Consider the following 26727-nt stretch of genomic DNA (forward strand, 5'->3'; position numbering starts at 1 on the left):
TATTATCCTCTTGCCACTCCATCAAATCCCTTAAACTGCTGGTATTCATAAACCATCCACTCCTGTCCACACCCTGCAGTACGTCCACTAAATCTATTTTCTAGTCCGCTACCGAGCGAGGTGGTGCAGTGGTTAGCACACTGGACTCGCATTCGGAAGGACTACGGTTCAATCCCGCGTCCGGCCATCCTGATTTAGGTTTTCCGTGATTTCCCTAAAACTCTTCAGGCAAATGCCGGGATGGTTCCTTTGAAAAGGGCACGGCCGACTTCCTTACCTAATCCGATGAGACCGATGACCTCGCAGTTTGGTCTCCTGTCCCAACACAACCTAACCCCCTCTAGTCCGCTATCGTAGAGTCCAGATGTCCAAGTGATCTCTCTAGCTCCAGCTCAACCAGCAGCTTAATAAGTTAACCATAAGAAAACTTATACAAGAACATCAAATCAAATCACACGTACGTTCTACCCTATGACGTCTGCTTGACGATTTACATCTGTGTCCCCAAACTGACACACCGAAGGATATGGAACGAAACCTCGGCAGAAAACTGTCATAGAAAGCCAACCACCTAAACAACACCACAAGCCCATATATCCAAACTACTAACCTCTCGAACATGGTAACTGAATCCCTGCACCATCCTTAACACCTGCCTTATTGTGACCACTCATATCCTATGGAAACGCCATCGTCATTTATATTTCCTCAGATTTCTATCAATCCTTACAGAACTTTGGACGCAATGCACTCTGGCTTGTTTTCTGCACTGATAGCATGAACCCTCAGTTTCTTCGTGAAACTCTCCTTCCTCATTACCCATACTCTATACCTGCTCACATTGATCTTCTCTGACAAAACATTCGAGGGTTTCTGGGACATTTTCTATGTATTTCGGTACAGGATGGCCACCGATGACTCGTTACAGGCTAATGGAATTTCTGTTTCTATTTGACGACGAACTATAATTTCAGATATTGAAATCTATTCTTGAAATCCAACTTCTCTGCAATAGGTACAGATATACTACCTAAAGCGACATATGAAAATTTGTGCCAGACCGGAACTCGAACCTGGATATCTTTCTTATCGCGAGCGGTCGCCGTATAACTTAGGCTATCCGAACATGACTCCCGGACCGATCCAAACTTCCATGTCACACGCCTCTCTATATCTTCTTATAATTTGTTAATTCATTTCACCCATACTCCCACATCTCGTAATTTCCGTTCCGGTTTTAGAATTAAGACAACGAGAAGTCATTGACTGTCGTTGTTATTTTCGTTGCAGGCTCTTCTTCGCCCTACATATGAGTTTTCATATGTATCATGGACATATAAATTTCCGTGCGTCGATTTAGGTTGTACATCTACACCTATTAAAGTTGTACACTACTGGCCATTAAAATTGCTACACCACAAAGATGACGTGCTTCAGACGCGAAATTTAACCGACAGGAAGAAGATGCTGTGATGTGCAAATGATTAGCTTTTCAGAGCATTCACACAAGATTGGCGCCGGTGGCGACACCCACAACGTGCTGACATGAAGAAAGTTTCCAACCTATTTGTCATACACAAACAGCCTGGTGAAACGTTGTTGTGATGCCTCGTGTAAGGAGGAGAAATGCGTACCATCACGTTTGCGACTTTGATAAAGGTCGGATTGTAGCTTATCGCGATTGCGGTTTATCGTATGGCGACGTTGCTGCTCGCGTTGGTCGAGATCCAATGACTGTAGCAGAATATGGAATCGGTGGGTTCAGGAGGATAATACGGAACGCCGTGCTGGATCCCAACGGCCTCGTATCACTAGCAGTCGAGATGACAGGCATCTTCTCCGCATGGCTGTAACGGATCGTGCAGTTTCGTCTCGATCCCTGAGTCGACAGACGGGGTCGTTTGCAAGACAACAACCATCTGCACGAACAGTTCGACGACGTTTGCAGCAGCATGGATTATCAGCTCGGAGACCATGGTTGCGGTTACCCTTGAGCTGCATCACAGACAGGAGCGCCTGCGATGGTGTACTCAACGACGAACCTGGGTGCACGAATGGCAAAATGTCATTTTTAGGATGAATCCAGGTGCTGTTTACAGGATCATGATGGTCGCATCCGTGTTTGGCGACATCGCGGTGAACGCACATTGGAAGCGTGTATTCGTCATCGGCATACCGGCGTACCACGCGGCGCGATGGTATGGGGTGCCATTGGTTACACGTCTCGGTCACCTCTTGTTCACGCTGACGGCACTTTGAACAGTGGACGCTACATTTCAGATGTCTTACGGCCCGTGACTCTACCGTTCATTCGATCCCTGCGAAACTCTAAATTTCAGCAGGATAATGCACGACCGCATGTTGCCGGTTCTGTACGGACCTTTCTGTTCGACTGCTGCCCTGGCCAGCACATTTTCCAGATCTCTCACCAACTGAAGACGTCTGGTCAATAGTGGCCGAGCAACTGGTTCGTCACAATACGCGAGTCACTACTCTTAATGAACTGTGGTATCGTGTTGAAGCTGCGTGGGCAGCTGTACCTGTACACGCCATCCAAGCTCTGTTTGACTCAATGCCCAGGCGTGTCAGGGCCATTATTACAGCCAGAGGTGGTTGTTCTGGGTACTGATTTCTCAGGATCTATGCACCCAAATTGCTTGAAAATGTAATCACTTGTCAGTTCTAGTATAATATATTTGTCCAATAAATACCCGTTCATAATCTGCATTTCTTCTTGGTGTACAATTTTAATGGCCAGTAGTGCATTTCAGGAAAACTTTCAATATTTGGGACTGTAGTTCGTCATCAAATATGAATATATGTAAGACGAAGGCAGGCCTTTGACGAAAATGACAGTCTATGATCTCGTTGTCTTGATTCTAAAACCCACACGGAAATCACGAGATATGCGAGTGTCGATAAAATCAATTAATCTAAGAAAAGATATAGACAGGAGTATGACACATGGAATTTTGCATCGGTCCACGGAGCGCACTAGGAAAACCTAAGTGGTAAGGTGGCAGCTCGCGGTAAGCGCGGAATGAGGGTTCGAGTTCCGGTTTGGCACAAATTTTTATGTCGCTTTAGATAGTACATCTATACTTACTACACTTAACTTGAATTTCAGGAAGAGATATCAATTAATGGCATTTCGTTTGAATTCTCACCCATGTCTATCTTTGTGTTTGCATTGCTCTGAAAATATCTTGCACAACAATGAAAATGTCGATAACAAGCGCTTTGTGTCTTGTCTGGAAACAAACTTGTTCCACTCCCTCACGGTACCTAGTGGTGACAACAGTAATGCCCACGTTACTTTTGTCCTCAGGCTTGTATTCAGTTGTGCTGTCTCTTGGGTTTGTTTTTTGGACAATACACAACAGTATGGATAGGGTTACTGATGGAGAGTTGGTCGATATGCAGCTAATGTACGGATTCACAGAGTGCATTGGAACGACGCTATGCCGAGCACCTACCGAAGCGACAGAAACCACATCACAGTACTTCGCAGCTCGAAGTTGTTGCGTTATGAGTGGTTTTATAACGTAACACATCGTGCCACAAACCACCCAAAGAGCGCCACGTGCAGTGACAAGCGCGGAAACAATGGACGAATAGAGATTCATTAATGAATATTAAATCAGGTGACAGATTCAGCATCTTCTGATGAGCAACAAACAGCTGCTCTATCGATAATTTGGATATCAATCAACTAAGGGGAATAAACCGTTTGTTAACAATCCGACTTTGAAATTTCGTGATATGAACTGTGCAGTCATGTTGCACCACATATTCTTGAAAATTTACCTCTCCCCTATTTTATGAAAAGCTACGATGTTTGTTCATTATGAACGTCTAAAATGATAGCTCTACTTGACAGCAAACCGAAATACTGTTAGTAATATTTCATTCAAGGTAATTGGGTTCTACTTAACTAAAATATAATGTATATTTTTGTACTTCATATTCTCAGAAATTACGCGTGGAACTGTGTAAACCTTTCCCAATTACATATCAGAACTCATAGGGCAATATGAGGCATATTTTTTGATACATTTAGCCAAAATTATCTCATGACTTTTAATTGTTATTTTTTAAATCTAAAATTCAGTAAGGTATTCAGTAGCTTTGTTTTATATAAAATGAAGAGGCGCATGAGCCACGAGGTCCGTCTGTCTGCATTATTGTCTTTAGGAAGCTGGTTGTGTGAGAATCAGAGGCTCTCAGACGGCCAATGTATATTTCACCTATGTACTTGGTAATCAGTCACAACATACGACAAGAAATGTATTAGAGTCTGTGTTTTATTTCAAAATTAGTACTACAGTGACAAGGATCGAGGCCTCTCTGAAGCAAAAATCCCGCAGGATATCAAAGGTGAGTATCTCATCATGTGGATCAGCTAAGTTATTATGTGAACTTTCATTCACTGTGACTGAAAATATCTAGATGGCTCTGAGCACTATGGGACCTAACATCTGAGGTCATCAGTCGCCTGGTACTTAACTACTTAAACCTAACTAACCTAAGGACATCCGTCCTATCCATGCCCGAGGCAGGATTCGAACCTGCGACCGTATCGGTAGCGCGATTCCAGACTGAAGCGTCTAGAACCGCTCGGTCACAAAGGCCGGCGAAGTTTTCTAGTTTTAGTCGTTTTCGTACGTGTGAAGGGTGGAGGCCGAAACTATTAAGTAGCTCCGATGACATAATTGAGTCAGTTGCTGTGGCCGCACGGTGCTAGGCGCTCCATTCCGGAGCCGCGCTGCCGCTACGAGCGCAGGTTCGAATCCTGCCTCGGGCATGGATGTGTGTGATGTCTTTAGGTTAGGTAGGTTTAAGCAGTTCTAAGTCAAGGGGACTGATGACCTCACATGTTAAGTCCCATAGTGCTTAGAGCCATTTGAAGCATTTTTTGCGACATAATTGAGAATTCCCTCTTCCACTTTCCAGCTATAGTCAGAGCTTGAGATACTGCATATTTTTCTTACTCACCGTCAGTGGTAATTCAAAATGGTTCAAATGGCTCTGAGCACTATGGGACTCAACTGCTATGGTCATCAGTCCCCTAGAACTTAGAACTACTTAAACCTAACTAACCTAAGGACAGCACACACACCCATGCCCGAGGCAGGATTCGAACCTGCGACCGTAGCAGCAGCGCGGCTCCGGACATGAGCGCCTAGAACCGCACGACCACCGCGGCCGGCTCAGTGGTAATTGAAGTACTTCCTCTCACTATTAATATGGCATTTTAACCACCGAACAAGTTGGCGCCGAAACTATTTTTTTTCAACCGTAGGTACGCTAGTGTGAGGTGCCAAGCAGCTAACAAAACCCCTAAGCGTCGACGCTCCAGCCCATTCTCAAACGTCTTCTTCGAAAGTCCGCTTGCTGTCGTCTCGCGTCTCGCCCGTGATAGTGTATTGTTCATTATTGTTCATACGTACGCTTCGCCATGCATCGGTAAAGCTTAACGACTTGAGACTTCGTACACAATCTAATAATGATGCTCGGACTCGTTAGCCATTTCGATCGTTGGGGCTTAATTTCTGAGGTCATCAGTCACCTAGAACTTAGAACTACTTAAACCTAACTAACCTAAGGACATCACACACATCCATGCGCGAGGCAGGATTCGAACCTGCGACCGTAGCGGTCGCGCGGTTCCAGACCGCAGCGCCTAGAACCGCTCGGCCACCCCGACCGGCTTTGGCGAGTACTTCGCGCTACTATGGGAGAGCAGCAGCGCCAGCTATACGGTAAGTTTCACCGAATTCTGCCACCCGCCTTCTCCCTTTTGTTCCCGAAACATAGTTCTTATAGTTCAGTATTCTCTCTCTGAAGTTTTCTCAGTTAAAGTTGTGTAACTATAGGTGAATGCTATTTCAATATGTAATTCTGTGAATGCATCTATGTCAGCGGAGGGTGCCCTCGGTTAAGAGTACATTGTTCTCTGCTAATTTCAGAATATATCTCTTGGCGCTGCTTTCTAAATCTTTTATTTGTGTTGTGATTTCTACCACCTTCCCCCAGTATACATTCAAATCAGTGGCTCCTTGAAAATAGCGTCGTAGTCAGTGCCTTCCCACAGTCTGATACAGGGTAGAATACTAACGTAAGATCCAGATGGGATGTCAATATTTATCTCATCCGTTAACGGGGAGCAAGCTCTTTTTATACAGGCCTCCTGGGATACGCAAATTGTTGCAGTTAGTTTAGGTGTGGCAGTGCAGTTTGTATTGCACATTTTGGTGGTTGCGTATTCACTGTCCTGAAAGTACCGGGTGGTTATAACTAAACTTTCCCTATTTAACGTGTTACAGCACGGAAACTAATTACCGTACGAGTACCAAACTTAGTAGCATTAATGTCAAGGACATGGGGAATAGAAATAATGAAAAATCAATTCAATTGAAGCACTTTTAATGCGACACTACCCTACATCATACCGTAATATACCGGTACCATTACTACTACAAAAAGGGCACAATGTGGCGCCCATCAATGTCCAGAAGAGTCTGAATGCCCAGGATTGTATTCTGCATAGCAGAACGAGGCGTGTACGAATGCATGCTTTCGCGGCGATATCCGTTAATAAAACATTCTCGGGTTTATGGAGCATTTCGAAGGCATCGCCTTGGAGGCGGCTCCTGCAAAGTCGAGATATTTTTATCGCTACGGCGACGATACCTTCGTCATTTCGCCACATGGAGTACCTCAACAGCATCCACGACCATATCAACTTCACAATGGAAGTAGAGAAGGAGGGTTCCCTACCGTTCTTGGACGTGCTTGTCCGCCGTAAACCAAATTAGTCTCTAGGTCATAGCGTTTACCGCAAGGCCACCCACACGGGTCGTTATCTGCACGCCACCAGCTTCCATCACCCAGCACAGAAACAGTCAGTTCTGAGGACCTTAGTACATCGAGCTGAATCCGTCTCAGACGCTGAAAACTTGCCGACAAAACTAGCCACTTACGCAAAGTTTTTAAGGAAAACGGTTACAACTAAAAACAGATCTCACAAGCAGTGTCATCCAAGCCTCAAAGGAAGAAGACCTCTGAAGAAGACACCAAGCAGGTTGCATTCCTACCGTTTCGTAAGATTAGTCGGCTCCTGAAGAGGCATAAAATAGACACAATCTTCAGGCCTCCGGCAAGAATCCGGCAACTAATGAAATATGTGAAAGACGATGTAGGCCTCAGAACGCCAGGAATTTACAAGATACCGTCTGGATTTGGGCAGTTCTATGTCGGCCAGACTGTTCGCACTATTGAACAGCGCCGCGTAGAACATGAAAGGTGTTGTCGTCTGCGCTATCCTGAATAGTCAGCTGTAGCAGAACATGCTCTGGAAAACGGACACCGAATTGCATTCGATGAGACGTCTATTATTAAACGGACTAATGGCTTCTAGGATAGCATGACAAACGAGGCCATAGAGATTAGAATTTCTGACAACACCTTCAATAGAGAAGGCGGATTGCAGTTGAGTACAGCGTGAGATCCGGTGTTGAGGGAGTTGAAGCGGGCCCGGCGGTTGCGCGGCCAAAACATTACCATATATGGTGAGGGACCGAGCACCAGTGACGTCACGAGCGACGTCACGAGCGACGGCTATATAAGCGCGGCAATGACAACCACATGACAGTCATCCACTTGACAATGGCAGAGGAGATCTCTGCCGAAAGTTCGTGGGCAGTAAACCACTTGACGTGGCTTGAAACCCGAGAATCTTTAATTAAGAACGAAGCATGTCCGTAGGTATGCTGGCTACTTCTCTTGATATGCTGATCGGCTGATAATTCGATCGTTTCCAAATGTATTTCAGAGAAGCAGGTGAACTTCACGAGCGATGTGCGGTGGGGTCCCATTTTGCATGAAAACTGTTGAGTTTAATGCCTCTCTCTCTCATGTAGGACGGGTATGACATGCTGGCGAAGCATATCGCTGTAGCGTTGGCCATCACACTGCACGTCTTTGGTCCTTGAGCGCCAGCCTGTTCAAAAAGGAATGGGCCAGTGGTGAATGTATCAGTGAAGCCACATCATACGGTGACACGTTCAGCACACAGAGGAACTTCATGCACAGTAACTGGAGATGAAGATCCCCACACTCGGCAGTTCTGTGTGTTCACCGCACCCGTCAGAGAAAAATGAGTTTCGTCTGACCATAGGATGGTCAAGAGCCAGTCCTCATCAACTTCAATGGGGAGCGAAGTCAACACGTCTCTGTGCTTCCTGTGGTGCAAGCTTCTGTACGATATAGACCTTGTACGGTTGAGAATGGTTCGAAGCACCTTCCGTACAGTGGACCACGGGATGTCCAAGTGTCATGATACATCACACGCACCGCCTGAGGATCAGGAATTGCGAGCAGCTTTGTCTGCCATAGCAACAGCGACTTCATCAACCACCTGCGGTGAAACGGTTCGTCGGCCTCTTTCCCCCTCAACCCTTTTCCTTTCCCTTCTTTCCTCTGCTTCTTCCTAGTTCCAGTTGTCTCAGTTCCCATACTTCCCTACCATGAACTCGCCCACATTATTTCTTCCACGACGTTTCAACCCACATACTCCATCGGTAGCTCGTTCTCCCTTACCGCGCACGGGATCCCGGGTTCGATTACCGGCGGGGTCAGGGATTTTACCTGCCTCGAGATGACTGGGTGTTGTGTCGTCTATGTCATCATCATTCATCCCCATGACGGTCGGAGGAAGGCAATTGCAAACCACCTCCGCTAGGACCTTCCCTAGTACGGCAGTGCGGGTCTCCCGCATCGTCCCCCTACGCTCCTCGTAGTATGGGACTTCATCATCATTACTCCATCAGTACCGCACAAATTTCATCCCCTCAGAACCCTTCACCATACGTCTCCAGAAATTAGCTTTCCTATATCCGGTTTTGCTACTTCGGTGGAGTGTAAGAAAAGGGGAGATTAGGCTTTTATGTCATATCGACAACTACATCATTACAGTAGAAACAAAAGGTCGGATAGGTCAAGGATAGGGAAGATGAGCAGTGTCCTCTACATAGGTACGTTCCTGATTATTGTACCGGACGAAATAACACTCGTCGGTAGTTTAGTGGGTTCTTAATTTTACTCCTGGAGGGGCCGAGACAATATTACAGCATATAAAACATTTGATCACTTTATTATGTCTTGAATAAGTCGAAATATTTCGCTTTATGACAATCCATGTCAACAGGAATGCCATGAACACTGAACATCAACGTATCACTTGATACAGAGCAAGATGCCAGTCTCTTCACACAGACAAGTATTCAGTATAATCTTTTATACAGGGTGGTCCATTGATCGTGACCGGGCCAAATATCTCACGAAAGAAACTTGTCTAGCTTGAAGGGGGAAACCAAATGGCCCTATGGTTGGCCCGCTAGATGGCGCTGTCATAGGTCAAACGGAAATCAACTGCGTTTTTTTAAATAGGAACCCCCATTTTTTATTACATATTCGTGTAGTACGTAAAGAAATATGAATGTTTTAGTTGGACCACTTTTTTCGCTTTGTGATAGATGGCGCTGTAATAGTCACAAAGATATGGCTCACAATTTTAGACGAACAGTTGGTAACAGGTAGGTTGCACCACTTTTTTCGCTTTGTGATAGATGGCGCTGTAATAGTCAGAAACATATGGCTCACAATTTTAGACGAACAGTTGGTAACAGGTAGGTTTTTTTAAATTAAAATACAGAACGTAGGTACGTTTGAACATTTTAGTTCTGTTGTTCCAATGTGATACATGTACCTTTGTGAACTTATCATTTCTGAGAACGCATGCTGTTACAGCGTGAATACCACATTAATGCAATAAATGGTCAAAATGACGTCCGTCAACCTCCGTGCATTTGGCAATACGTGTAACGACATTCCTCTCAACAGCGAGTAGTTCGCCTTCTGTAATGTTCGCACATGCATTGACAATACGCTGACGCATGTTGTCAAGCGTTGTCGGTGGATCACGACAGCAAATATCCTTCAACTTTCCCCACAGAAAGAAATCCGTAGACGTCAGATCTGCTGTCATGAAATATGCTATTCAATAACACTTCAACCGCACGCGAGCTATTTGCCGGACATCTATCATTTTGGAAGTACATCCCCATTCTGCCTTGCAGTGAAACATCTTGTAGTAACATGGGTATAAACTTTCCGTAGGAAATCAGCATACATTGCACCATTTAGACTGCCATCGATAAAATGGGGGCCAATTATCCTTCCTCCCGTAATGCCGCACCATAGATTAACCCGCCAAGGTCACTGATGTTCCACTTGTCGCAGCCATCGTGGATTTTCCGTTGCCCAATAGTGCATATTGTGCCGGTTTACGTTACCACTGTTGGTGAATGACGCTTCGTCGCTAAATAGAACGCGTGCAAAAAAATCTGTCATCGTCCCGTAATTTCTCTTGTTCCCAGTGGCAGAACTGTACACGACGTTCAAAGTCGTCGCCATGCAATTCCCGGTGCATAGAAATATGGTACGGGTGCAATCGATGTTGATGTAGCATTCTCAACATCGACGTTTTTGAGATTCCAGATTGTCGCGCAAGTTGTCTGCTACTGATGTGCGGATTAGCCGCGACAGCAGCTAAAACACCTACTTGGGCATCATCATTTGTTGCAGGTCGTGGTTGACGTTTCACATGTGGCTGAACACATCCTGTTTCCTAAAATAACGTAACTATCCGGCGAACGGTCCGCACACTTGGATGATGTCCAGGATACCGAGCAGCATACATAGCACACGCCCGTTGGGTATTTTGATGACAATAGACATACATCAACACGATATCGACCTTTTCCGCAATTGGTAAACGGTCCATTTTAACACGGGTAATATATCACGAAGCAAATACCGTCCGCACTGGTGGAATGTTACGTGATACCAAGTACTTATACGTTTGTGACTATTGCAGCGCAATATATCACAAAGCGAAAAAGTGGTCCAACTAAAACATTCATATTTCTTTACGTACTACACGAATATGTAATAAAATGGGGGTTCCTATTAAAAAAAAAAAACGCAGTTGATATCCGTTTGACCTATGGCAGCGCCATCTAGCGGGCCAACCATAGCGCCATTTGGTTTCCGCCTTCAAGCTAGACAAGTTTCGTTCTTTGTAGTTTTTTCGTTTGACGTTTATTTCGTGAGATATTTGGCCCGGTCACTATCAGTGGACCACCCTGTATAGAGTTCTACCTAACAGAATTGTCGCATTGCTGGATCGGTAGAGAGACGATACTGTCGTCCTCGGCGATAATTGCTGAGTATGCTGAGCGCCACTATATTCACGAGAACAGCAGGTTTCCGATAAACTTCGCTCAGTGGAAGAGGGACCAAAATAAACGAGTGTCTTGGCTTATCCATAATTATTCGACCGTTTCTGAGAAAACAAGTCAAGGCTACGAGGTAGATTATGTGCCTTTTAGCGAGAACATAATTCAGAGGAAGCGGTAAACCAGTGGCTAGAGTCGCGGCTTCGCACTTTTGCTACCCGTCTTCGAAACGCAATTATTAATTTAATTTTTTTTGTATTTAATTTATCTACTCATGTCCGTAGAAGATTACTACACCAGTGTTTCCCAATGTACTTTAAAACAACGTTGTCTTCATTCGTCTAAAAGTTCTTTGTTTGGTGAATGAATGAAATAATAAATAAATAAATGGAAAAATTAGTTGAAATGGTTTTCGGTGATTTTCCTGTAGTGTATCATGTTTCATAATCAAGTACAAGTGCCAGTTTTCGGAAAAGTAATTAGTTAAGTGCAGTTTGTCATAAAATTATAGCCAGCGCATGAGATGTTCTTGAGTGTTAAAGATGTTTCTTTCCAGAGTGAGATTCATACGTAGAAATGTCATTGTGCCAAACCTGCCGTTGCGTGAAGCTTGTGGTGTTCGTAATTTCTATGTTTCGAGTGTTTAACACTCGATATCATCCAGTGGAAAGCAACAAATCCTCCTGATGAATAAAATATAGGAATAAAGATCCGATATACCAATTAAATATAAGATTATGAGACTTTAAAATGATTTATAATGTCTGAAAATACCACACACACATATATTATATAATAAATGTATGAAATCATTGTAAAACCCAGTTGTAATTTCAGAATTAATATAACGCCTTTTTATCGCCTAACTTGATAAGAAACATGACCTTCTACAGACACGAGCAGGTAAATGAAAGGAACAAAATAAATAAAAACAATAATCGGGTTTCGAACACGGGACACAAAAGTGAAATGCTGCGATGCCAGGCAGTGTGCCACCACTTCGGTTGAGTCATAGCGAGTTTAAGGCATCTAAATTAGTCGAAAACTTTGACTGGCGTTTTCTCAGAAGTGGTCGATTATCTACGTATAGACCGAGACACGTGTTCGCTTATTTTGGCTTCTCTTTCAATGAGGGACGCGTTTGGGAAATCGGGTTGTGTCACTTGCCGTGTACTTCTCGCCAGACGTAAATAAGAGAACTGATGCTGCGGAGGATGAAAACTCTTCTAGCTTTTTATACGCCACTATGCTGCTTCTGTCAGTTGTTAATGTCCACAAATATTCATGTAACATGGTAAATTTGTTGCAAAGCAGACAAAAGTGTTAATTACTTACAGTAGTTAATCTTGTATTTCATTTGTTCTGTTAAAATAGGGTGCCGCCTCTTTCATTATTTTTTTATGTTAACATCATGTTCGCCGTCGACTGTACTATTTACTACAATTTCTACAATTAAGCAATTAAGCTGCTAAAACATAGCAGTTGTGAACATTTATAAATTAAATGAAAATGATGTGGGTCTATATTTTCACTGTTTTTATTTACTTTATTAATGTTGGCAACTGGTGTGTTTTCAGACCCTTCACCATCCGAAAATGAATTGAAATTGCATTTGCGAAAATTATTACAAATAGTACTGTCAATGGCGAACATGATGTCATTTAAAAATATCAACAACGTTCTAATCCCAAAATAAATAAAATTGTATTTCATTGCTGTTGTTGGGAAACGTCAAAGGAAACCAACAAGCAACTTGGAAAAGGAATTAAGGCCCTGGAAGAAGAAATAAAAACTTTAAAGTCTTTCGATGATATTGTTATTCAGCCGAAGATGGTAAAGGATTTGGAAGATGAGTTGAAGGATATGGATAGTTTGAAAAGAAATCGTAAGAGGAACTTCTTTTCTTTTGAATTCTCTCTTTTCTGACTGGTCTGATGCACGGCGCCACGAATTCCTCTCCTGTGCCAGCCTCTTCACCTTAAAGTGGCCCTTGAACTTTATGTCCTCAGTTATTTGTTTAAAGAACTCCAATCTCTACGCTGTACGGTAACTATGGAATCTGAGAAGCGTAAGACGACGACGCCCATCGTAAAAAGTTATTCCATGATATCTTAACACATTTACTATCATCCTGTCCTTTCTTGTTCTTCGTGTTTACCATGTGTTCCTTTCCTTGCTGATTCTGCTGAGAAGCCCCTCATCCCTAATTTGATCACTGTACCTAATGCTCAGCATTATTCTATAGTACCCCATCTCAAATGCTTTGAATCTCTTCTTTTCTAATTTCCCGCAATCGGAGATACACTAACGTACAAAGCTGTGCTCCAAGCGCACGTCCTGAGAAAGTTCTTCTCCAAATTACTGCCGACTTGACATAACAGTAGATTTATCTTGTTCAGGAATATCCTCTTTGTCTCTGCTAGTGTGCTTTTCATGTTCTCCTTAATTTTTCTATAATGTGTTATTTTGCTTCCAAGGTAGTAGAAAGTCTTAAACTCTTCTACTTCGTCGTTCCCAATTCCGATGTTAGTTTATCGTTAACTTCACTTCTGTTACTCCCCGATATTTTCGTCTTCTTCGACTCCTTGCCAGAGCATGTTCTGTGTCCATTAAACTGCTTATTGCATCCAATATGTACTGTAATTCTTCTCCTTTACTTTCACTGAATATACCAATGCAATCGGCGAATTTTATCATTTAGTGTTGGACGGATCAGATAGTGGTACCGAAAGTACCCACCGCCACACACCATTAGGAGTCTGATGTAGATGTAGATTTATATCCTTTCACTCAGAGTTCGCATTCCTGTCTTGAATATTCCTTTTATTTCCGTCATTACTTCTACGATGGATACATTAAACAATATGGACAAAAGATTGTACGGTTGGTTGTCTTAAACCCTTGTTAATCCTAGCACTTCGTTCTTGGCCTTCAGTTATTACTCTCCCCTCTTGGTTCCTGTACATATTGTATATTACCCGTCATTTCCTGTAGCTAACACATATTTTTCTCAGAATTTCGCATATCTTAAACTGTTTTACAATGTCGAACACTTTTTCCATGTCGTCAAATCCCATGAACGTGTCTTGACTTTTTTTAGGTCTTGCCTTCATTGTCATTCGCAACGTCGGAACTGTCTCCTAGATGCCTGTACGCTTTATAAAGCCAAATTGATCATCATCTAACAGAGCCTCAATATTCTTGAGAAATATCAACAAACGTAAAACAAGAGTAATGGGATGTAATTGAATTAAATCAGGCGATACCGAGAGAATTAGTACAGGAAATGAGACCTTAAAGTAGTAGACGAGTTTTTCTGTTTGTCGGCAAAATGTCCGAGGTAAAGAGAATATAAAATGCAGACTGGCACTGGCAAGAAGAGTGTTTTTTAAAAAGCTAGTTCATCGATTATGAATTAAAGCGTTAGCAAGACTTTTCTGAAGCTATTGACAGAAGTGTAGCGCAGAACGGATGTGAAACGTGGACGATAAACCGTACAGACCAGAAGAGAATAGGTTCTTTCGAAATTTGATACGACAAAATAATGCTGAAGATTAGATGGGTATGTCGGATAACCAATGAAGAGGTACTCAATTGTGCTGGGGAGAAAATAAATCGGTGGCACAATAAGTCTAAAAGAAGAGATCGGTTGATAGGACACACCCAGAGACATCAAGGGAATCGTATACTTGAGAAGACGGAAGTGTGTGTGTGTGTGGGAGGGGGGGGAAGAGGGGGGTGGGGGGTGGGAGGGCAAATGTAGTAGGAGACCCAGCACTTTAAGTAAAGCAATTTAGTTTAAGTGGAAGTAGGTTGTAGTAGCTACGCAGAGATGATGAATTTTGTAGAGGACAGATTACCTTCTAAAGCTGCATCAGACGAGGGATTGGATTGAAGAATATCAAAGGAAGGAAGGTGCTTCATACACCCGTTGTGACGTCATGCGTGAGTCACCAGTTTCGTATCATACTCATATTCATACTATAAGCAACTGGTGACACACTCATGACACCATACAGGTTATATGAAAAAGCTTACCTCCTTTGATATTCTGAAGATGAGTTTACTCGACACGAGTAAGTAAAACTGAGCTGCTGAACAACGAGTGATAAAACGATGTTTCTCTCTAGCCATCATAATAGCACAGTTTAAAATTTATAATATCTGAACCACGTAGTCCGATATTAAGCACGGACACTTTTGTTTTCCTGAGTAAAACTGCTATGATAAGATCTCTAGGGGACTGATTTCTGAAAGTGAAGGTGTGTCAAACAACGAGCTTCCGACAAATCTCGTAATGATTTCTCAATGAATGTACTATCCGATATTACTCCTCCTCGAATTAGTTCATTGTAGAACACCAAGTATCAGAAGCAAAATAACGAACCATGATGAAGAAACCCTGCGGCCCTGCGTGATTTGACGCAAGAGTTAGAGCGTGGAATTAATTTCACAATTCAAATTATTCGATCCCACAGTTCCTCGCGTGATGCATGTAACATAAAAGTGAGACCTCACGCTGGAGAATTGGAAAACAAATTTGCTACCGCATTTCGTGCACAGTGGCTCATTAAAGTTGAAAAGCCCATAACGATTTTCTCTGGAAGTGGGCAGTCACGGAAGAAGTTATTCTCCTGCAGATCAGAGATACTATTTTACATACTGTGGGTGTGCTACAGCCTGTTTGCATCTCATTTCGAAGTGCACGAAATATATGAAGACAATCCACGTATTTTCTTTTTTGATAGTGATGACTGTATCAACTCAGTTAGAGGTTCCCTGAGGAATGCTAAGTTGGGCCATGATACATCTTTCATGGACGACAGCAGAGCTCTTTGTGATGGAACAGTGTCGAAATTAAACACTAAGAAGAAAATCTTGTTCATCCACTATGTTTCGTTTCGCCATTTTATTACTACTGTCAGTAACAAAATAAGCTCACACGATGAAATACAAACGCACCACGAAGGAATTATCCGAAAGGGACGGAAATAGGTAGATGTGATGTACATGTATAGACCGACAATGTACATTTACAGAAAAACGATTATTGTTTCAGAAAAAACTGATGATTTATTCAAGAGAAAGACCTTATGATTTCAGAAAAATTGGGTGATTAATTCAGCAGAAAGAGCTCCGCAAGTTGACCAAGTCAGTAATGCGTTGTCCACGTCTTACGCTTATGAAAATTGATATACCGCTTGGCACTGAGTGCTAGAGATGTTAGATATCCTCCAGAGGGAGTTCGTGCCAAATTCTATCTAACTTGTGCGTTACATTGTCAAAATTCCGAGATGGTTGGAGGCCTCTGCCCATAACTCTACAAACGTTATTAGTTGGGGAGAGATCGGGCGACGTTGCTGGCCAGTCTAGGGTCTGGAAAGCACGAAGAAAAGCAGCAGAAGCCCTCCCTGCATGCGAGTGGACATTATCTTGTTGAAATGTAAGCCCAGGACGACTTGCCATGAAGGTACAAAGCGGGGCGTAGAATATCGTCGACGTGTTGCTGTGCTGTAAGGGTGCCGTAGATGAGAATCAAAGGGATCCTGCTATGAAAAGAAGTGGCATCTCAGACTATCACCGCTCGCTGTCCGGCCGTATGGCGGGAGATACTCAGGTTCGTATCCCACCCCTGTCTAAGACGTCTCGAGACACATTTTCGCTGGTCATCGGTGCTCGGTTCGAAGCGGGACTCGCCACTGAAAACAATTCTACTCCGGTCAGTGAGGTTCCAGGGCGAAGATGTGTATGAAGACGCCCTGGAAAGCGGTGGGATACTATCTTGACTGTCGCCCACCATACTACCCGACAAATAGGAGTGACGTCTGGGGTGCCATTTATTTTCATCGCAGGATCTCTTTGGTTGTCGTCCGCGACACCCTTACAGGACAGCGGGACGTCGACGTTGCTCTATGCACCGGTTTGCTTTCCTTCATGGCTAGCAATCCTGGGCTTATGTTTCAGTAAGATAAGGCCGGCCGCACACGGCGAGACATTCTATTGCTTCTCTTCGTGCTTGCCAAACCCTGCCTTGGCCGGCAGGGTCGCCAAATCTCTGCGCAACTGAGAACTTTTGTAGTATTACGGGCAGGGCCTTCCAATAATCTCACGATTTTGACGATCAGACGCACCAATTGGACAGAATTTGACACTATATGCCTCAGGAAGACATCCAATAACTGTATCAACCAGTTTCAAGCTGAATAACAGTTGGCGTATGAGCCAGGGATGTGCCAACGCGTTATTGACTTGCTCAATTTTCTGAAATTGTAATCATTTGTTTGTCTGTACGTGTTAATCACCTCTACCGTTTTCCGTCCCATTACGGTAATTCCTTGCGTTTCTTTTGTCTTATTGTGTATTATTCACTCTCTTAAAAGAGTTCACTGGTTGCCTTGCAGTGCTGCGGTTGGTGTAGGCCTTCTACCAGGCGGTCATGTGACTCTCCATCACTGACGTAAATTAACACTGTGAAGGGAAGTTGAAATGTAAGCCCAGGACGACTTGCCATGAAGGTACAAAGCGGGGCGTAGAATATCGCCGACGTGTTGCTGTGCTGTAAGGGTGCCGTAGATGAGAATCAAAGGGATCCTGCTATGAAAAGAAGTGGCATCTCAGACTATCACCGCTCGCTGTCCGCATTCCAGATGGAATCGGGTACCGCGCAAAAGACCATTGCTCAAAGAAGCATATAAAGATATTAGTCATGAATATGCCAAAAAACACAGAAACTCGACGACAGCTGAGTGGAGGCTTCAAGTTTGGTCCTACGTGTCGTGATTTTGTCTTTTTTTTTCCTAATGATGCAAGGCGTCGAATGTATCGGTGGTCGAATGAGTTTAACCTACAGTGTGTGGAAGGTACAGCTCAGGCCGGAGGTCTGTTTTTCGTACCATGCCTTGGGTACTCATGTCCAGGTTATCGTGGAAACGTTTTTTTCAGTATTCTCAGTGGACCAAGAGTTGCCCTTTCCCCTATATGATGATGTGTTAACATTGTAGAATGAAGGCTTTCACGACCGGGTGACATTGCTGTTGATATACTTTCCGGGATGTGAGGTCGTGGTCCACCACGACCTCACATCCCGGAAAGTATATCAACAGCGATGTGTTCACATTTCGGATGGGTGTCTAATTCCGGGTATCTGAATATCTCCCTTGCTTGGTACTGCACTTAGTAAGTAGCTCACTCGGATAAACTGTAGCGAAGGTCACTCTGATACGCCATTGTGAGTTTCGTGCTGACGCAGTCGTTTTCCACAGTTACTTCTTTTATTATGTTCAGGAAAAACATTTACTGCGGAATTCAACTGGAAGCCATTCCTCAAGCCAGGCAAAACATACTTTCAAAGTATTTCAGGGGCAACAATAGTTCGGAGCATGCTATTTCTTATCTAATCGATAAAAGTTTCGTCCACCGATCACTTAAGGATTAGATTATGCCTGATTAGAAGTAAGGGGTGGTTCCTAGTAGCTGGTGGCCCCCCGGTTTTTCATCTAGGGATTTTCTTCTTCAGCAATCTGCAGCAGATGCTGATTTAGGCTTCAGAGGTTTCAGCTGGGCCGTTGTCGATTGCAGTTGATGGAAAAGAGGAAACACGATTTCTGCTCTTCAAATCAGCTCACCTTCTCTGCTTCCACCACAAAACCCAACACCAGGAGCAGGTAAAGCAGCAGCGTTGACGTAATCTTCTTTTAGAAAGGCTTTGCAGCAGTCCCTGGCTAGAGGGAGAAGAAAGCAAGTATCATAATTAAAGGAAAGACTACCGTCAAGACAACCTACTCCAGGACCTTCATTTGATGCATCTGATAGACCTTCAAGATCGGGAGCTACCAAAAGGAAGCTGTTCGTAAGAAAGAGCCAGAGAACCACGAAGCAGCGGGATCGTGGTGAGGAAGACTCCGATTCAAGACCGTGCTGACACAATAATCATCTGAATATGAAGAAGGTGGGGAGCGCATTTACTGCTACCAACTGTGGTCAACTGATACCTCTAAAGAGACTGGGATTATGTGCATCGGTCTTCACTTGTGTGATGAACTTAGTGCAGGTTTCGATTATGATACTTAGAAAGATTGTACTTGTACCTTCTGTATCAAAAAGTAAAAAGGCTGACAGCTTTCTTCTTATGGCTGGAACATCTGCAGAGTAACATATGGTGCTAATAAAGGCTATGTTACTAATTCATTGAATTCTAGTGTTTATTTACAACGCATAATCAGGAAACCAGAAAACCCAAAATAAGGAACCGTATTTTCCGAACGTAAAAATTACACTTTTTAATTCTTTATCCTGTTGCTACGGAATGAGGAAATATCCAGAAGATTTTTTTCATGGGTAGCGTTTAAACATTCCCTAGTAATAGCGTCGCACATTTTCCACAATTTAAAGACGACTAGTTTACTATAATCTTAAACTGAAAAACGCTACCCGATTATAGGACAATTTCCCTTATCTTTATGGTACGTATGCTGTGGCCATGCCCATTTTATAAGATGATAATATCCGTGTTCACAGGGCTGAGCGCATTATCAACGCTAGAGGCGATGTTATACATTGTTAAAGTGATGTTTGGGGGGTGGGACTTACTTTTTGCTCGAGTGCACTTACTGCTGATCCACACAGATGGGACAGATGCTGTAAACAATACTTGTAGTGTTGGCGACTTGCGTCTATGGTGACTTGCTCAGTGAAGTTCTGAAAGCTCTTCTGAACATTATACGGTTGAGCGTTGTCTTGTTATAATTTATTGAGAGTGTTTGAATGGGTAAGTCACCTCACAAAGATCAGGAGAAGGCACCTCCACTAACACCACGACTAGTGAAACAACGAAGTGTTGTAATCAACCTTTGGGTTGATGACTGTTTTACTTATCTTAATGAATGAGAGCAAGAGATCGAGTTATATTAAGAAATGTTCACTCATTTATACTCGTCACAATACTCTTGTGCCACAACTTGCTGGGCCGATGAACATATCCTGCGTGGATCAGCAGAGCGACGTCATAGGCAGAGAAGCGTTCATCAGCACATATAAGATTTTCATATTTTTTCGCTCGCTACGCGCGAATTATCAATATTACAAAAAAAAAAAAATTAACAGGACCGCTTTGTAGGAAATTAATGTAATTCAATTTGGTTCTGGGGTATGTTTTTGCTACAGGCCGTAGTTTTCGAGTTATTCAAGAAAACCGTACAAAAATGTCCTTATGTTGTTCATAACATTCTCTCTTACCACTGTACAAAAATTTGCAACTGCACGAATTATTTCCCAGATTCGACCGAATTGGTGATCACTGACTGGGCTCATTACGCCACCGGCTTAATCTAGCACTTACAAACTGTAAAACTGACGTTTGTGTAAATTTTACGGAACAATTTTGTCAGTTTCAACAGCATAAAGTAAACAATATCATAGTTGTATTCATCAGACCTTTTGACTTCGAAACTACTGTACTTGTAAGGGTTAAGTTTGAATTCCCTTGTCAACGTAATTAATTTTAGCGTAACATTTACAAAAGTGGTTTTTCTTGCATTACCGGTGTGGCCACATTTGCATGAATAATTTTAACAATATAGCAGACAACGTTGTTGGCGTTATAGCCCAGTCAATAGATACCAAAAAAGATCAAATATCAGGAATAGTTGGTGTAGTTTTAAGTTTTTGTTCAGTGGTAGGACAGAATGCCACGAACAGCATACTAGAAATCCTGACTGGCGAGGGATGAGTGTGGGGGTGGAGGTGTGTCTGATGGTTTCTTTTGTACGTTTTTCTTGAATAACTGGAAAATCGGGATCTCTAGCGAAAACGTATCCTAACACAAAATTTAACTTATGCATAAGTTTCCTACAAAAAGGTCCTGTTGATATTTTTGTGGAACTAGTTGTTTGCGCGTAGTGAGCGAAAGAATATAAAAATCTAGTGCGTGGTTTTTGAAGGCCAGACTGAGACGCAGCCTGATGACTACGAGACGGGAACCACTTACAGCACGAGACGACGCTGCTATCCGCCATCCCCAGACTTCACCTCCAGTAGCTGCAGATCCCTGCCTGACCTGAGGTTTGCGTATTACAGATATTTAGACACAAAATGTAAATACATTACATACAATACACGATGGTGAAGTAGAAAACCTTGTGTACGATTTTGGACGGCAATATTTACCACAAACGATATAATGTATGATGAGATTCTCGCAAGCACAGAACATGCCCATTTAGCAGGTGCGTGTGAAAACGGATCATTGAATATGTACCCAAAGAAAATTTTTGGGACGCTCTCAGCAACACTGAAAGAGTTCTGTTAAAACTATTTCATTAATGTTAAGAGTGACTTTCGCCTTAGGAGGCAGGCTGTGTGCTTATTTCTCGATTCGGTACTCTGACAGTCCGACGCAGGGTCTCTGGAGGAGGAATGAGTGCCTGCTTCTATTTATTTGTTGGTGTTCTGTCCTTGTACAGAGCCACTTCCTTTTACCCGCCCTGTACGAACGAGAAAACAAACAAAAGAGAGCAGTTCAAAACTGACTCCAGCATAGTCAGAGTGTTTGGTAGCCGGGTATGGTCTCATGTCGTGTCGCCAACTCAGAGTTCTGGGTAGATGTTGCGACTAAAGACGGTAAGTTGATGGCGTGGTCCAACCACCATTTTCGCATTCGCTGTGGCAATCAGACCTACTTTCCCCCATCAAACTCCTGGACCTGAACGTTAGGACGCAGAGAGCCCCGTGCGGCAATCCGTTTCTGGCGGCTGGATAAGTAAATTGCGGAGGTCTCTGGTAAGAGCTCTCTTAATTTTTCAGATACAGGTCCATGGTCGTTTCGTAGTCCTTTCGTTTCGTAGTCCTTTTCAGTTTCAGACTTCAAATTGTAGACTTTGGAAGGGGTCATGTTAGGTTTTCGACATTTGCGTAGGTTATAATATACATTTCTGGAAATGGAAAAAAGAACACATTGACACCGGTGTTTCAGACCCACCATACTTGCTCCGGACACTGCGAGAGGGCTGTACAAGCAATGATCACACGCACGGCACAGCGGACACACCAGGAACCGCGGTGTTGGCCGTCGAATGGCGCTAGCTGCGCAGCATTTGTGCACCGCCGCCGTCAGTGTCAGCCAGTTTGCCGTGGCATACGGAGCTCCATCGCAGTCTTTAACACTGGTAGCATGCCGCGACAGCGTGGACGTGAACCGTATGTGCAGTTGACGGACTTTGAGCGAGGGCGTATAGTGGGCATGCCACAATCAGGACTGCATACGACCGAGGCACACAGGGCCAACACCCGGCATCATGGTGTGGGGAGCGATCTCCTACACTGGCCGTACACCACTGGTGATCGTCGAGGGGACACTGAATAGTGCACGGTACATCCAAACCGTCATCGAACCCATCGTTCTACCATTCCTAGACCGGCAAGGGAACTTGCTGTTCCAACAGGACAATGCACGTCCGCATGTATCCCGTGCCACCCAACGTGCTCTAGAAGGTGTAAGTCAACTACCCTGGCCAGCAAGATCTCCGGATCTGTCCCCCATTGAGCATGTTTGGGACTGGATGAAGCGTCGTCTCACGCGGTCTGCACGTCCAGCACGAACGCTGGTCCAACTGAGGCGCCAGGTGGAAATGGCATGGCAAGCCGTTCCACAGGACTACATCCAGCATCTCTACGATCGTCTCCATGGGAGAATAGCAGCCTGCATTGCTGCGAAAGGTGGATATACACTGTACTAGTGCCGACATTGTGCATGCTCTGTTGCCTGTGTCTATGTGCCTGTGGTTCTGTCAGTGTGATCATGTGATGTATCTGACCCCAGGAATGTGTCAATAAAGTTTCCCCTTCCTGGGACAATGACTTGACGGTGTTCTTATTTCAATTTCCAGGAGTGTATATCGCGTGGAAATGCTTGTGGAATATTGTAATTTTAACTAGTTTTCTATGTGAGCCTCATCTTGGGTATTGTGGCCCCATGGTCCTTACTCTGTGTCCTACCACTGTAGCTGATTACAAAATGCTTGTGAGTGCTTTAATAAGCATAATGATATATCATTTCCATGTGGAATCTTTTAATTGTAATTAGATTCGTCTGTGAACAGCAATTTGATATTGTGGCTTTTAGCCAAACACGTGGTCCTTACTAGGTCTCACTGCGGCACGACCAGAATATAATAATTGCGTGTGCTTCCGATGATGTACAACTTATGCGTGGAATTTCGTATTTTAAGTAGTTTTCTTTGTGAGTGGTATTTTTGCTGTTGTGGACTTCAGCCAAGCACGTGTTTATTACTCTGTTCTTGTCACGGTAGAATCATAATACGTAAAATGGCGGCGTTTTTAATAAGCATAATCGTATGTGACTGGCGTGTGAAGTCTAGTATTTTTGAATAATTTTCTTTCTGAACAATACTTTAACTTTGACCCACATGGAGGTCGCTTGATAAGTCGATGTTTTGGAGCTTTAATAGAGAATTTCTAGGATAATGTTTCAGCTATACATCAATGGTTCACCTTCTTCTGTGTCAACCGCTTTATCCATATTTTCATTTCTGTGTTCGGTATCAAGATTAAGTTTGCAGACGAAGCACGCTTGAGTACAAACGATATCCGAACCAGCCATCAGTTTTTGTGCCACAGGATCTAGAGCATGGTAAAGTTCAGTAACTTACAGTTAGTGGGAATGTACTGTTCGATGAATATTTCCCTCTTTTTGAACTCATGCACAATTATCGCTTCTTAACCTTGGACAGCACTGTGTCAGGTTAAATAAATATAGCTTGTCTTTTGAATTCAGCTTAAGGAACCACTTTTATCGTAACTATTTTCCTCTGCATTAAAAATTAGTTGACAGAACGTAAGCGGCTAGCATTTCAAGTTAGGTTTTCTTTTTAATTAAAAAAAAAACAGTTCAAATGAAATGAATCCAGTTTAGATGCTAATTCGCCCAAATCGTTTCTTTCCCAATCATGTTGTCCATGCAACCAACTTCAAAGCATTATTTGTTGTGACTAAAATGTAGTGCACATGATAGAAAGTGCTGATTACCTGCATCTAGGAGACTCAGAGAACCTTGTATGTTTATGACTCCAGTTTCACCAACCCTCACATATTAGTAGCTGTAACTATTCATCCAGATTAACATCTGCATTATCTGTTATCTAAATAAATAATTTATTAATCATCATTTCACTTTTTTTCGGACCAAGCCTTTCGTTTCTGTGCTAAAATCTCTGCAGGGTATGTATGAAAAATGAATTTGGCGTATATAAGTGCAGAGAAGGCGATCTGATATACTTTTTGTCGCAAATATAACGAAATAAAAGTAAGACAGAACTAATATCCCCTATTTAAGCGTGCAGTCTTGTCTCAAAGCACGTACTGCAACCCTTCATGTGGCGACCCTGTAACATTAATGTTCTTCAGCTGCTGTCCAGTGTAACCACCGTTTGTAATGATTACTCTGATATGCTGAACTGACAAAATCGTTGTACACATTTCAAACATGTTTTACATTCAGATGCGCGTATGTTCTTCGTACCTAGAATTTTAAAGCGATGTATACCACATGTCCAAAACGTTTAAATATGTAATATCACAGCACTCAATAAATATAGAACTTGTAATAAATATTCGTATACATGGTATGTACCATTTTAAAATTGAAAGTCTCCCAGATGATGACATACTGTCGTATCTAGTTGGTGAAAAAAAAAAAAAGAAATTAGCAACTTTTCTGTCGTTATACGTATAATGTTAAAAGTAATCTGAAAGGGAAAACAAGAATACAAACTATATCAAATTTTAAAAAGATTTGGCTGTGACAGTACTTATTTTTGGAATCGAAATACGTGTAATGACTAAAAAGGATAAAAGCAGTGTAGAAGCGGCACAGTTGAAATTCCTTAAAGCGATCAAAGTCTGTACATTACGGGATAAGAAACAAAGCAATCGGAGAATATTTTTAGCACCTTTGAAGAAGAAGAAAGGAAATAACATTAGCATGCAAAAAAGATGAAAAGCAACAGAAAAACGAAAATAGTTTACAATTACAAGACAGCAGGTCGAGGTAGTATTGGAAGGCTGAGAAAGAAAAGGGAATGATGGTAGCCAGAACTGTCTAAAATTCCTTCAAAGAGAAGAAGAATTATATTCTGCGTTATGCAGCATCACGTTATTCATTGTTCTTATAATTTTTCCTTGATTTACTGAGATCACTTTAATTACTTTTTCGAGAACTAATAAGTAATAATAAGTTCGTATGATAGAATAGGACGTAAAAAACTTAAGTGATTACATTTTTGTATTACGATGAATTGCTACCTTTCTGTGATGTGACGATTGTCTTCTGCAATGAAGCGTAGTCCGTGTAAGGTAGAGTTGAGAAAGTAATCCTTAATGATGCTGAGGATCATGTTGTCAAACAAATCCGAAGCGAAAACAAATTTCTGCGCGTGTTGATTTAGTTCCTGTGACGTCTCTTTCGTGGAGTAGGATCAGTTATCTGAAATGATGAGATTATGAGAGTTGGCATGTATCGAAGTAATGAATGACGTGTCACGCTGCGTTTGCTACAACTATGTCAAAAAGTTGGATACCATCAAGAACTGGGAGCATGTTTTTTGGACACGATTTCTGAACAGTTGCTCGCTTATACGATTTGGCATCTGATGGTTTCCGAAAAGGGTAATTTGGTAAGTTCTTAAAAATAATTTATTAAAAAAACGAACAACATCGCAACGTCTCTTCTACTTCCTCTATAAGCTCGGAAGCAATGTGACATATTCTCTACAAGATGGTGTCAGACCGTTATTGGTTTTGAACAGCATTCCCAAGAAGTAAGAATTCCGAGGTCTAAAACAATCCTTGGTGGATGAAGAGCTGTAGTTCGTATTCCTAATACAACTTACTTTGTAAGGTTCTTATATGTTTTCTTCTGTTGTAAATAATTCTCCCTTACGTTGTACTGGGACTAAGATTAATGAGGGAACTGCATGAGTAGTGAATAAGATCCTTGACTCTGTGTCTAGCTTTATCTGTGGCCGACTTGCTAATCGTGCAGTGCTGGAGCATTCTTATCGGAGGCATACTAGCGAGCAGTTGAGTTTTTCAGAGAAAGAGCTCTGTTATTTGTGAATCTGGGAGAGAATATCTGGAATACTTTATTACGGAGATGAGAACTTATTTACAATGCTTTGTTGTTCTTTTTATTGATGGAGAAGATTTTGAAGGAATTTTAAACGTTTGTTTGCAATTTTTGTAATGAGAGAATTTTGTAATTGTTAGTCTTCTTATGTTATGCAATTTTTTCGTCAATGATCATAATTTGATTTCTTAAGAACGATTTCCTTAAAAAGTAAAACCCACCTCCATGATGATTCCTAGTAAAGTTTTGAATTTTTATCGTGTGTGTATTGCACATTACGTCACAGGC

The 26727-nt window shown here is 42.6% G+C and overlaps 1 protein-coding gene across 1 annotated transcript in view; it reads right to left on the reverse strand.

Moving 5' to 3' along the window:
- LOC126252226 (sodium channel protein Nach-like) overlaps positions 1-25708 on the reverse strand; it is a 201243-nt gene extending 175535 nt beyond the window's left edge. Inside the window, exon 1 of the mRNA XM_049953098.1 lies at positions 25617-25708. Coding sequence (XP_049809055.1) covers positions 25617-25708 — 92 coding nt within the window. The remainder of the gene's footprint in view (positions 1-25616) is intronic.
- Between the last annotated feature and the right edge of the window lie 1019 nt (positions 25709-26727).

Source organism: Schistocerca nitens, chromosome 4, assembly GCF_023898315.1.
Source record: "Schistocerca nitens isolate TAMUIC-IGC-003100 chromosome 4, iqSchNite1.1, whole genome shotgun sequence".
Classification (NCBI taxonomy): domain Eukaryota; kingdom Metazoa; phylum Arthropoda; class Insecta; order Orthoptera; family Acrididae; genus Schistocerca; species Schistocerca nitens.